Here is a 12,417-nt window from a genome sequence, read left to right on the forward strand (position 1 = left end):
AGGTGTGCCCAACAGCCTGGGTTTCAGTTAATTCCTAATATACTCAAGTTGACAAGATTAGCCATCACAGCCTCCCAATGTCAACCAGAGATCACCATCCATTTCTCAATAATCTGACTCTAATGAGAAGGGATTGACTTTCTGGAGCGTGTATATGAAGAGATTTATCAGTGGATAGTTCTTAAAGTGTTAGGGAGCAAGTAGAAGAGGAACCATGCTGCCTGTCCACTGATAGCTGAATATCAGTGTCCACAACCCACTGAAGGACAACACTCTGGGGCCTGTTGCTGGCATGACCACCATTCCTTCTATTATTACTAAAGTGGAAAGTCTCCTTCCTATGGTTTCAATGGCAGATGTCCCACAAGAAACATGTGTTTGAACAGGAGTCACTGTTTGGGGAAGGTGTAGACTTTATGAATGGGGGGGCCTTGCCAGAAGTCAGTCACTGGCAACAGGAGAGAACTGTGTGTAACCAGCCTCCTCAGGTCCTTACTGCCCTAGGTACCTGCTTTCCCTGCTCCATGCCTTCCCTGTCCTCAAGTGCAGAAACTGAGGAAATCAGCATGATTTGTACCCAGACATGGTTAGTGCATCTTTTACTACAATGTCACAAGGAGCCATTGTGAGGAATGACAGACATCTGGCCATATGCAGCACACACTAGGGCTGGTTTCTGTCCATACAGTGTGGTAGCTATTGGTTGGTGGATCTCCACACTGGTGAGCTCCACGAGGACTCTGCACAGCTGTGGAACCTCAGCAGAGTGAGTTCCCAGTTCCCTTCTGAGGCCACTGCTTTTGTGGCTTTCCTGTTTATTTATTCACTTACTGGTTTCAGGAATGATTGTCCTTACTCTTATTTTTCTTGATAATCTCCCACTTTATTTTTGTATTCTTTTTTATCTATGTCATTTTCACTTTGATTTATCCTTTTCCACAATTAAAAAACATGCATTAGTTTATATTAGCCGTCATCTTGAGTGTGTAATCTCACAGTGACCTTCCCATACATATATTGGTGAAATTATTAAGGCCACTCCATGTAGTTAAAAGGTCTGGTAGGTCAAAAGTCATGGCTCCAAGCAGGTCAGAGATGAGATTCCATTTTTTTTCTTGATATTAAGTATGGAACAGGGCAGATGAAAAGAATTCAAGAAGAGAAAAAAATAAAAGTCTAAAAAGAGCCTGTTCTTGGAGGAAGAACAGAACTTTCCTTGGGGGGACTTTCCACACCCTGTCCCTCCACCGTCTTCTGTCCTTCTGTCTGATGGAAGCTGTCCTTTCATGGGTCATTTTCATTTTCTAACTTAAGTGGGGGTGATCATGGACTAAAGTTGTGTGCTATCACGCACAGAGGGTGGGGATAATAATGATTTTTGAAGCAAAGGATCAGTTCTGCTGGCCCAAGAGCTCAAACAAAGAACATGTCCAGGAAGAAAACTACCTAGTGCTGGAATCATGGCCAGCACTCCACAGTCCCACCCCAAACACCTGACCCTTTGGAAACGGAAGGGACGTTTCATTGCAAGGACAGTCTTTACCTGAGTTTCCCAAACCTGGCCTTGAATATAACTCTCAATCTTTTCTTCATTTGTTTATCCAGACAGCGTTTCTCTGTGTGTAGCCCTGGCTGTCCTGGAATTCTCTCTGTAGACCAGGCTGGTCTTGATCTCACAGAGGTCTCCCTGCCTCTGCCTCCCAAGCACTGGCATTAAAGGCATGGGCCACCACCTCCAATCTTAATCTTTTCATCTTTCGGGAGAGGTCATGGGTAGCAGAACCTTCCCGGTCCAACACCAAAGCCCTTCAGTCTCCTTCCAGGTATTCCTAGGTGTGGATGATGAGGGAGGGCCTATCCTCTGTGACTTTCAGAAATCTAATACCTGATAGAGAACTGGGAAGTAGGACTTTAGTGCCCATTGCTGGACAGTACCCATGTCTCCCTTTCATCGTGTGATGATTTGGTTTGCTAGAATTACTAGCCAGTGCTTTAGTGTGGAATGTGTAGACACATGATGCCTTCAGGCACTGTGAACATTTTCTTGACAGAAAACATCCTTCTTGACCTCTTGCAAACTTCCATCCAGTTTCTTTGGCTCATGTCACATAGCTGGTTCTGGGTGGGTCCTGTGAGGACCATCTAATGTGTAAAACCAATGACTTCTGGTGGGAGGTGACAGCAGCGTAGCTTCAAGAACATGGAAGCGGCTGCCCACAGCCCTCCCCCTCACTCACTGTGTCCATGCCCTGTGTCTCAAAGCAAACGATATTTCTGAAGCATTGGGAACCTCGACCACGTACAAAACAAAAGCAGTCCCTGCTCTTCTCTTTGCTTTTGATTTCTGGTTTGGTGAGACAGTGTCTCCTGTAGCACAGGCTAGCCTCAAGACCACTGTGGAGCCAAAGACGACTTGAACTGCTGTTTCTCCTGCCTGAATTCTCCTAGCTTTAATAATTGCCATGTGCTCACCTTATGAGACTTTGGTTGTTTCTCTGTCAGTTTAGTGGGCTCACCTCAATCTACTGATATTTTAACTGCCATCAGTGTCCCGAGGCCCCAGAGGCAGCACCCCGCCATACAGCCTAAGGCCTAGCCAGATTTCTGGTCCCACTGGTACCAGCCCTGCCACAGCCGAAAATGTAAGTTTTAACTAAGACTATTGTTCTATTTATAAATAAGGACTCGGGAATCAGATCTTGTGGAGAAAATCTAAACCTGCTAGATGAGAGAGGTCGAGAAGCACCCACAAGACCTTCCTTTTTGGCCAGAGACCCAAGGAAAAAAGTGTCAAACCAAACCAAAAAAGACCCAAATCTCTAAGTCCCTTGCTCCTCCTTCCTGTGCATCTCTCTATCCATATTCCTGGTTCCTCCTTCCTCTCTATAGCTAATTCCTGTCAAGTAGTCGCTGGCTCCACCCCCTGACCCAAGGTTAATTCTATTACCAGTCTTTGAGTTTCTCAGTGCCATCAAATATTCCATAACAGACTTTCCTGGTTTCCCCATTGAGCTCCTACATAATGTACATCTGCTGCCCTGAAGGACTCCTCTCGGGCTGGACACAGCTGGTTGTATCATGTCTAATTGTGAGGTGTGTGTGTGTGTGTGTGTGTGTGTGTGTGTGTATAAGTGTGTGTCTGTGTCTGTGACCTGCCAGGTCTGTGTTGAAATGTCAGTCATAAAACACCAGTATTAAGATCTGGGGACTCACAAGCACTGAAGACTTGCCACACAGCGGAACATGTGGCCTCTAGAAAAGGGCTTGATAGACTGAGCTCATGTTTTCCTTGAGCAGGTGGGAATACATACAAAGTACCAATTAGAGTTAGAAAGCAGTCCTGTTACACACTCAGTCTGTTGGTATCTTGATCTTTGCCCATGTCCAGATACACAAGCAAACGATTTCCGTTGTTTATAAGGGACAAACTAAGGCATTTTGTTTGAGAACAGAAGGCTTTCGGATGCCAGGATAGGCCCCCATCTCTTTCACATGTTGTCTCTAGGGTTCTGGATGACAAGCACTTTCTTGGTCATTTTGAACATATCAGGTCACTGTCTTCTGGGATCGTGGACTTTGGTGAGAAATCTCAGGAACAATGGGGACCATGTGACAAATGGTGTCAACTTTCTCTCAGCCCCACAGATGTTAGTCCTAGATCCTGGGGTGCCATGGAACACAGTATTTTATCACAACATCCCAATGTAGTCAGGAGCTGTCATCCTATAGGACCCATCAATCTGAATTTAAAGAGAATAAGTTGAAATCTTTGAGTGTGACATGATGAGTTATTACAAACTTGTCATGGAAGGCTAGGGTCCAAATGAAGAGCAAAACACTCTCCACCTACTAGGGACAATATCAGTCTGTAACCGAGGCAGGGCCAGTGCTCTGGAGCCGCTGTCTTTCTTATGACTCCTTGTTTTATTATTAAAGTGGAAGGGTCCTTGTTAAGGTTTGGTGTCAATGCCCCACAAAGAATCGAGTGTTTGGACACTGGTCCCACCAGGTGACACCATTTGGGGAATTTTTGGACCTCTGAATGTGGGCCTAGCAGGAAGAGGTGGGTCACTGGGCAACATTGGGGACAGTTATTTGAGTGTAACCAGGCTCCTCAGGCCAGTACTGCCCCACTGGCCAGACCAGTGAGCTGTGCCGAGCCCTCATTGGTCCATGTCTTGCTGTGATGTCACAATGACAGACACCTGTGCCCTCACAGCTCTGGCTGAGACTGCCTCCTGTCCTTCCAGTGCAGGAGCTGTTGGTTGGTTGGAGAGAGGTGGTGTTCGGCGTTGGTGAAAGAAACAGTCTACTTGGATTTTCGGGACCTTTTGGACCCCGACATTGTGAGTTTATTAACCTTATTTGGTTTCTTGTTCTCAGTGAATTTGTCTATTGGCTTGCTTTATTTTTTTTTTTCAAAGATTTATTTATTATGTATACAGAATAGGGTGCTGGATCTCATTACAGATGGTTGTGAGCCACCATGTGGGGTGCTGGGATTTGAACTCAGGACCTCTGGAGGAGCAGTCGATGCTCTTAACCTCTGAGCCATCTCTCCAGCCAGGCTTGCTTTATTTTTGCACTTATTTTTTCATGTTCTTTATTATCTTCTATTTGAATTTCTATTCTTTTTTGGTGTGTGTGGGGGGTAATTCAAGACAGGGTTTTTCTGTGTAGCTCTGGCCTTCCTGGAACTCAGTCTGTAAACCAGACTGGCCTTGAATTCAGAGATCTGCCTGCCTCTGCCTCCTGAGCGCTGAGAATAAAGGCATGTATCACCACTGCCCACCAGTTTTTATTCATTTTCGGCTATGTTTACTGAGGTAGAATATTTTGATATTTTTATTTTGTCAGTATGAGTGTTTTGTCTCCATGTATGTCTGTGCACCATGAGCCTGGTACACATGGAGGTCACAAGAGGGAGACAGATTAGCTGAAACCCAACAGGTGGTTGTGAGCCACCATGTGGCTGTTGGGTACCTAACTGGGGTTCTATGAAAGAGCAGGAGGTGCTCTGAGACACTAAATCATCTCTCCAGCCCTTCTGTGTTTCTCTTTACCTCTGCACTTATTTTCATCATGTTTTCCTTGGTTTATTTCTCCTGTTTAAAGCCTTTTCTTGGTACGGAATATGGCACATAGAAGCAATTTAGTTAAGACAATCACAAGAACACCCATAATGTATTTTGATCACATTAATCATGTGATTAACCTGTGCTGTTATGCTTTCTTCTCCCTCTTCCTCTTCCTCTTTCCTAGAAGCCCCTTTTTCAGTTGACAATCCCCTCCTGCTCCCCAATCCCACATAGGAGAGGAAACAAGTGGCACATTTGAAGGACTGGCTTTCCCTGTAAAGCATCTGCTCCAGTCTGTCCTTGTTGAGAGCCCCAGTTGCATCCTGTATGGCTTCCCATGGGTTGACTGTGGCACTTTTGCCCTTCATTCTCTTTCTATATTGTGTTTTTTGTCCTCTAAGCATGCAATGCAATCCTTGCAAGGATCCTTGTGAGTGTGTTTTAACCATCAAGTATGGATGTGTTGTGGAAATTGGTGAGAAGTGTTACTACTATTACTAAGGACTTTCACACTCATGTTCATCATGGAAACAGGCTTTTTTTTTTTCCTAATAGTGTCCTTTCCTGGACCTGGCATGAATGAGTTTGGAACTGTTAAGTCCTTTCTATGTTGTGCAGTTTGGAGGAGCGCTGACATTTGTGCTTTAGGGGCTGGAATAGCTCATCAGTAAATGCCTGGTCCTGGGCTTTTCTGGGCAGAGTCATTTTTCATAAATACTTCAATCTTGTTTATCATCTCTCCTTACGCTGAATTTGTATCTACATATTTCTCAATTTCATCTACATTTCTCAATAAATGTGGGTTTAAAAAACAGATTAAGTTGGCGGGGTGGGGGTAGGTTGGAGAGATGGCCCATCATGTACTGTTCTTGCAGAAGACCTAGGTTTGCCTCCCAGGACTCCTATGACAGATCATAACTGCCTGAATCTCCACTTCTAAGGGATCTGATGCCCTCTTCTGACCTTCTAGGTCATAGAAAAGAAATAATACAAAAAGACTTTTATCACTGTTTTAAGGCATGTGTACTACCTGTGAGTGTGTGTGTTGGCACCCTCGAGTGTGCATGTGTCTGTGTGAGTGTGCCCACATGCACACATGCATGCATATGTATGGATGCCCTCAGAGGCCAGAGGTGTAGGCTCACCTAGAGCTGGAGTTAGGGTAGTTGTGAGCTGCCTGACCTGGGTCCTGAGGACCACATACAGGTCTTCTGAACTCCTGAGCCATCTCCACACCCAGGCACTCAGGTTTGGGGGTGTCTGTTGTCTTATCAACTGCTCTTGCCTCTGATTTTATTAGTGCCTTCTCTCTCATTGAGTGCTGAGTTTGGATAAGAGGATGATTATCCTTCCCAAGAAGCAGCTCTTTGCTTCTGTGACCCTTGGTTTTATTCTCTGTTTCTGGTTGATTCCTTCCACTGGATCTCTGTCTTCTTGTGCTGTCTGCTGCTTTGGGAGGTGCTTTCTTCTCTTCCTGAGCATTGAGTCCCTGTTAGGTTGTCTGAAGTATCTCTGACTTTCTTTTCCTTTTGGATGTAGGAATTTGTATTGATAATCAGTTTCCTGGACTTGATTTGGACTGCTTAAAATTCCCAATTGAGAGAGAGGTTGTAGCCGTAGCAACCAGGACCTGACCATGGAGCAGGGCGAGGAGGCCCGCTGCTCTGATGAGGAGACCTTCACTGCTGAGTATAAGATGATGATGACCCTGGGCAGAGGACAGTTTTCAGAGGTCAAACGGGCCTTTCATATCCCCACTGTATCCTGGGTGGCTGTAAAAATTCTTAGAAATCAGAAGAAGTATGCCTCGCTTATCAAGAGTGAAATCAACATCATGAAATCCCTTACCCATCCCAACATAATTAAATTGTTTCATGTGGTCCAGACCAGAGAGACCACCTACCTGGTGATGGAGCATGCTTCAGAGGGAGACCTGCTGCATCACATCCTGGACCTGGGGCACTTAGAGGAGAGCAAGGCTCGAAGGCTGTTTACTCAGATACTGCATGCAGTGCAGTATTGCCATGATAACTTTATCATCCACAGAGACATAAAGGCCCAAAACATCCTGCTCGACCACAAGGGTAATGCCAAGCTATGTGATTTCGGCCTCTCGGCTAAGGTCATCCCTGGGCAGAAACTTGGTGATTTCTGTGGCACTTTACCTTACTGTGCCCCAGAACTCTTTGGAAAGGAGGCATATGATGGCCGTGCCACTGATATTTGGAGTTTAGGTGTGCTCCTCTTCTTCATGGTGACTGGGCGCTTTCCCTTCAGTGCTTACTCTGATGTGAGGGTGATACAGCAGATCCTTGATGCAAACTTCAGGGTGCCTCCCTATGTTTCCGTTGATATTCGTGATGTCATCCTCAAACTGCTGATTAAAAACCCCTACAGGAGGCTCACCATAGGCCAAATCATGAGGCACCCCATGGTCAGGAACAGTGAGGCCCATTCACCGCCTACTTTCCCACAGTCTCTCCCAGGCACCCTGAGCCCTGGCATTGTCAGGGCCATGACAATCATGGGGTACAAATCCGAAGAAATCATTGAGTCCCTGAGAGACCAGAAATACAACCAGGTGATGGCCACTTACCTAATTCTACAGCACCAGTCACCCAGGGGAGACGGCTTCCATCACCAGGAGAAACCCATGAGAGCCATGCAGTCAGGCCTTGTCCTCAACCTGGCAGATCTTCACACTTTCCCTGTGTTCTTATGGAGAGCTACCAAGCCTGCTCGCCCCACCTTCACCTTGCCACCCAAGACCAATGAGAAAGAGGAGAAGAGTGCCAGGCAGGGTGGCACAAGGCACAGCATGTCTGCCGCCTTGTGCTGCCAGCCAAAGAAGACCCACCCTCCCCACCTACCCCATCTGGGCTGTCCTGTGGCTGATTCTCTCGTGGGCAGCAACCTGGAAATCACTGAGTATTTCACACAGACTGAGATCGGGTCACTCAGCAGCCACATGGCCAGTGTCCAGCCACCTCACTTTCTGGACACTTCATCTCCTAGGCCACACCAGAGTGAGACTACAGGTGACAGAGACAACAACGTGTCCTCCTGCAGCTCCCAGGAGGAACTCTGCAGCTCCCAGGAGGCATCTCAGTATTTCACCCCCACAGGCTCCTTCCTTTGGGATACACTGCAGGAAGAGACCATCACCCAGGGATTGACTACGACCCAGGAAGGGACCATGGCCCAGGATAAGGCCATAACTCATGAAGTGACCATGACCCAGGATGAGGCCATAACTCATGAAGTGACCATGAGCCAGGATGAGGCCATAACTCATGAAGTGACCATGAGCCAGGATGAGGCCATCACCCATGAAGTTACCATGATCCAGGATGAGGCCATCACCCTTGAAGTGACCATGAGCCAGGATGAGGCCATAACTCATGAAGTGACCATGAGCCAGGATGAGGCCATCACCCAAGCGACCATGAGCCAGAATGAGGCAATAACTCATGGAGCGACCATGACCCAGGAAGGGACCATGAACCAGGATGAGGCCATAACTCATGAAGTGACCATGAACCAGGATGAGGCCATAAATCATGAAGCTACCATGACCCAGGAAGGCACCATGAACCAGGATGAGGCCATCACCCCATGAAGCCACCATGACCCAGGAAGAGACCCATGATGAGGCCTTCATGCAGGTAGAGGCCATCATTGAGGATGCAACTATCACCCCAGAAGCCACCATGACCCAGGAAGTGACCATCACCCGTGGCCAGCCCAAGGATGCAGGCCCAGCATCTTCCCGAACCCGGAGGCGCCACAGCTGGAAAGGGGTCAAGAAAACAATCATGAACTGCTTCAGACACCTCTGTTGCTGCTGCCTGCCTCCTGCAGAGAGAGGCCATGCCTCCTGCAACAACCTGGCTCCAAAGAAAAGGGATCGTGGAGTCACCCCCAGAACCAGGTGGGTACACTTTCTTCATTTTATTGGTGCTTCTCCTCCTGTCCTTTGTGATAAATGATGCCTGGGCACATTGTGGCACACTTGTGAATGTAACAACCTGTCACTTCAGAGAGACCAATCCCAGAGAATCTCCTCAAGTGTGACCTCAGGCTTGTTGAGCTACAAGTGGACAGCAGAGATGCTGATGAGAGCAGGGAGAGCAGGAGGCGGGACAAGGCCACAGAAGGCAAAGATCCCATGGAGGACCAGTGGGGGACTTAGGCACTGCAGGCCAGCACAGTAAGTCCTGTGTGTTCCAAAGCCCCTAAGAGTCTCCTTCCTGTGTCTTTCTTCTTTGAAGTCCAGAATAGTTCGTCAAGCCCCACCTCTATGGCTTGTGAGCCACGGATTGGGAACTGGTGTGGCTGAGAATCGGACAGCCCCAAGGGGAGCCAGACCAGATATCCAGGAGGCAGTGTGGACACAGGCCCCTCCTGCAGAGGAAGAGCTGTCTACGCCAGTGCAGATCTCTCCAGGTAAAATCCCAGCCAGGAAGACAGGCTTTCCACAGGGTCTTGCTCAGAGGGGAGGGCTGAGGTGCAAAGGGACCCTAAGCTGTGTCATGGAAAAATAGCCTCTTGCTCTCTCCCCTGCCTGGCTAAACATCAGAGATTGCCCTCTGGGTAGTGAGTGTCCTTGGCTCCCTGTTTTTGGGCAGAGAAAATGGTCTTCTCCATGAGGTGAGACTTCTCTCTCCAGGGAGAGTATTTCTAGTTAGCCTGTGTCCACCTGTCCCAAGGGGGGTTCCCAGGTTCACAATGTGGCCTGCAAGTAGCCCTGTAGGACTCCTCCAGAGGGTACCCTCCTGCCAAACTTTTGCAAGAACCCCCAAAAGTCATCACAGCAAGGTACATTGCTTGAGTCCTCAGACCCGACTCAGAGTAAAGCTTGGAACAATCTCTACTGGGGAGTGACTCCAGGGCTTGCTGAATCTTCTCCCTCCACCAATTCTGCCCTCTAGTTACTCACCTGCTGCCTCTCCATGCTTGCTCCTTCAAGGCCACCATTCCCATTGGGAACTGGATTCCACACTCACCACCACCTGACACACCATAAGGGAGTGATATGAACCGTGATGAGGATGGAACCAGAAACCCTTATGAGAGGGCACCAACCTGTTGTGGGCACTGCGTCATGCCAGCCCAAGTCTGCTCTCAGAGGGGCATATCAGTAAGGTCGCTTGTTCTTGCACAGGTAAGCAGCCTTTTGCACATCCTTTGGGCAAGCTTCCTGGAAGCCTCCCCTGCCCTTCCTAGAGTCACATTGATAAGATCTAATCTCGTGTGTTCTTTCTCCTTAGACGGTGCCAACATACCACAGCATGAGACACAGAAAAGTGTGTGTGACTCATGTAGTTGGTACATGTGTCTGTGTGTCCCTATGTGACATGAAAACAAGGGTCCTGGAATGATAATCATGCTCCGCTGGCTTCTGTGTCCAACAGGGTGTCTTGACAGTGTTCCAGCACTAGGAGAACACATCTGTCTTGCTCATTAAGCTCCTAGGACAGACATTTTAATGTGCTCAATCTGAAAAAAGAGAATCTTATTCCACTCTGGGGTGAGAAGACTACCCCAGAACCCCATGCTTCCCAACCCACCGACAACAACTCTGAGAATGTACATTCTATAGGATCCTTTCCTGGCGTCAGCCACTGGATCTGCTCAGACAAAACTAAGGAGGACTTCTCAGGCGACTCTGGCCAGTCTGGGAAGGAGATCTGGCCTCTGACATTGTGATTCCCCTAAGACAGCTGTATTGTTCACCTGCCCCCATCCCCTGGAATAGAAAGCCACTGGTGAGTATCTCTCTGTCTCTGTCTCTGTGTCTCTCTTTCTCTGCCTCTCTTCTACATGAGCAACTTCCAGGCAGGTCAGCTGCTCTTTCTTAAACTGGACCCCCAGAGATTCACCAAACACTGAAGATCGCTACAAATAGCAAATCCAAACTGCAAACATAAAATAAAAATTGCAATCGACTGAAATAGATAGATGAAATTAAAACCAACCAACCAAAAAACACACACATAAAACCTTGAATGACCCACCCTAATACTAAGAGTCTCACAGAGCATGCTAAGGGGAACACATTCCACCTACAACCAAAGATGGAAATTGGCTTTCATTCCCTGACAGGTGTATTAAGGTGTCACATGCACACTTCCATGTTATTTTCTGACATTTGGTTCTGTCTACTTTGGTCAATAGGAATAGTATTGCTACAAACTTTTCATCTGCCGGTTTTCGTGTTCACACAGAGTATTGCCCTATAACTCGGGCTGGCCTGAACTCGGTATATAGTCCAGGCTGGCTTTACATTCCTGAGGATCCTGCTGCCTCAGTCCCTCTTAGGTGCACTGTAACTCTGTTAGCATTTGTGGTTTAGTCAAAGTCTCATCTGTCCCAGGCAGGCCACTCTGTAGCCAGAGATGACCTTGAGCAGGATCCTCATCCTCTTGTCTCTAACACCCCAAGGCAGGAATTCCAGGTCTGAGTCACTGTGCCCTGTTAAGTATGAGAAGCCCAAGGCCAGGATAGGCAGGAGTGAGTTGCAGGTGAGTGGAAACCCGTCTCAAAAAGAATATGGAAATTCTGAATATTTTGAACTATCAGAGCTGGACATGGGCTGGGGAGATAGGGAAATGGCTAAAGCACCACAGAGAAAGGAAGGAGTGTGTGAAAACAGGATGTGGCGTGTCCTTATGTCATCTGAGGCCTGAAGAGAGGCAAGTGTGGGAGCTTGCTGGCCTGAGCTCAGTGAGACACCCTGTCTGGAAAATGAAGGTGAAAGCCGGGTTGTTCAGGAAAACCCCTTTCATCCCAGGATTGGGAGACAGAGGCAGGAAGATCTCTGTGAGTTCAAGGACAGCTGATCTGGAGAGCCAGTTCCTGGACAGCCAGGTAAACTAAAAAAAAAAAAAAAAAAAAAAACTGTCTCAAAAAACAAAACAAAACAAAACAAAAAAAAGGATTAAGGTGCTTCAGGTGGTAGTTGTGCATGTCTTTATTCCCAGTACTTGAGAGGCAGAGCCAGGTGGATCTCTATGAGTTTGAGGCCAGCCTGGTCTGTAGAGCGAGATTCAGGATAGGTACCAAAACTACAGAGAAACCCTGTTTTGAAAAACAAACAAATCAAGTGCAATTTAATGAATATTACCAGTCTACATGTACGCTCATAGGTTTAGAATAGAACAGACATAGAGACAGGCACACACACAACACACACCTCTGTGGTCACACATGCATCATGCACACACACACACACACACTATGCAAAGTTCTCCAACTCTGTTCTTACCCATACCCCTCACTGCTGCTTATTCCTTATACTCATGGCCTTTCCTTCTCTTTGCCAAAGCACATGACTCTT

At 47.4% G+C, this 12,417-nt stretch overlaps 1 protein-coding gene across 1 annotated transcript; it reads left to right on the forward strand.

Moving 5' to 3' along the window:
- Nucleotides 1-6,714: 6,714 nt before the first annotated feature.
- LOC118580118 (sperm motility kinase X-like) lies at nucleotides 6,715-8,697 on the forward strand. The gene has a single exon (XM_036181916.1). The coding sequence runs from the start codon at nucleotides 6,715-6,717 to the stop codon at nucleotides 8,695-8,697; it is 1,983 nt and encodes a 660-aa protein (XP_036037809.1).
- Nucleotides 8,698-12,417: the final 3,720 nt, after the last annotated feature.

This window comes from Onychomys torridus, chromosome 3 (assembly GCF_903995425.1).
Source record: "Onychomys torridus chromosome 3, mOncTor1.1, whole genome shotgun sequence".
In the NCBI taxonomy this organism is placed as follows: domain Eukaryota; kingdom Metazoa; phylum Chordata; class Mammalia; order Rodentia; family Cricetidae; genus Onychomys; species Onychomys torridus.

What these genes read in the sequence shown, in the direction of transcription:
- LOC118580118 (XM_036181916.1), top strand. Translation starts at nt 6,715, where the DNA reads ATGGAGCAGGGCGAGGAGGCCCGCTGCTCTGATGAGGAGACCTTCACT.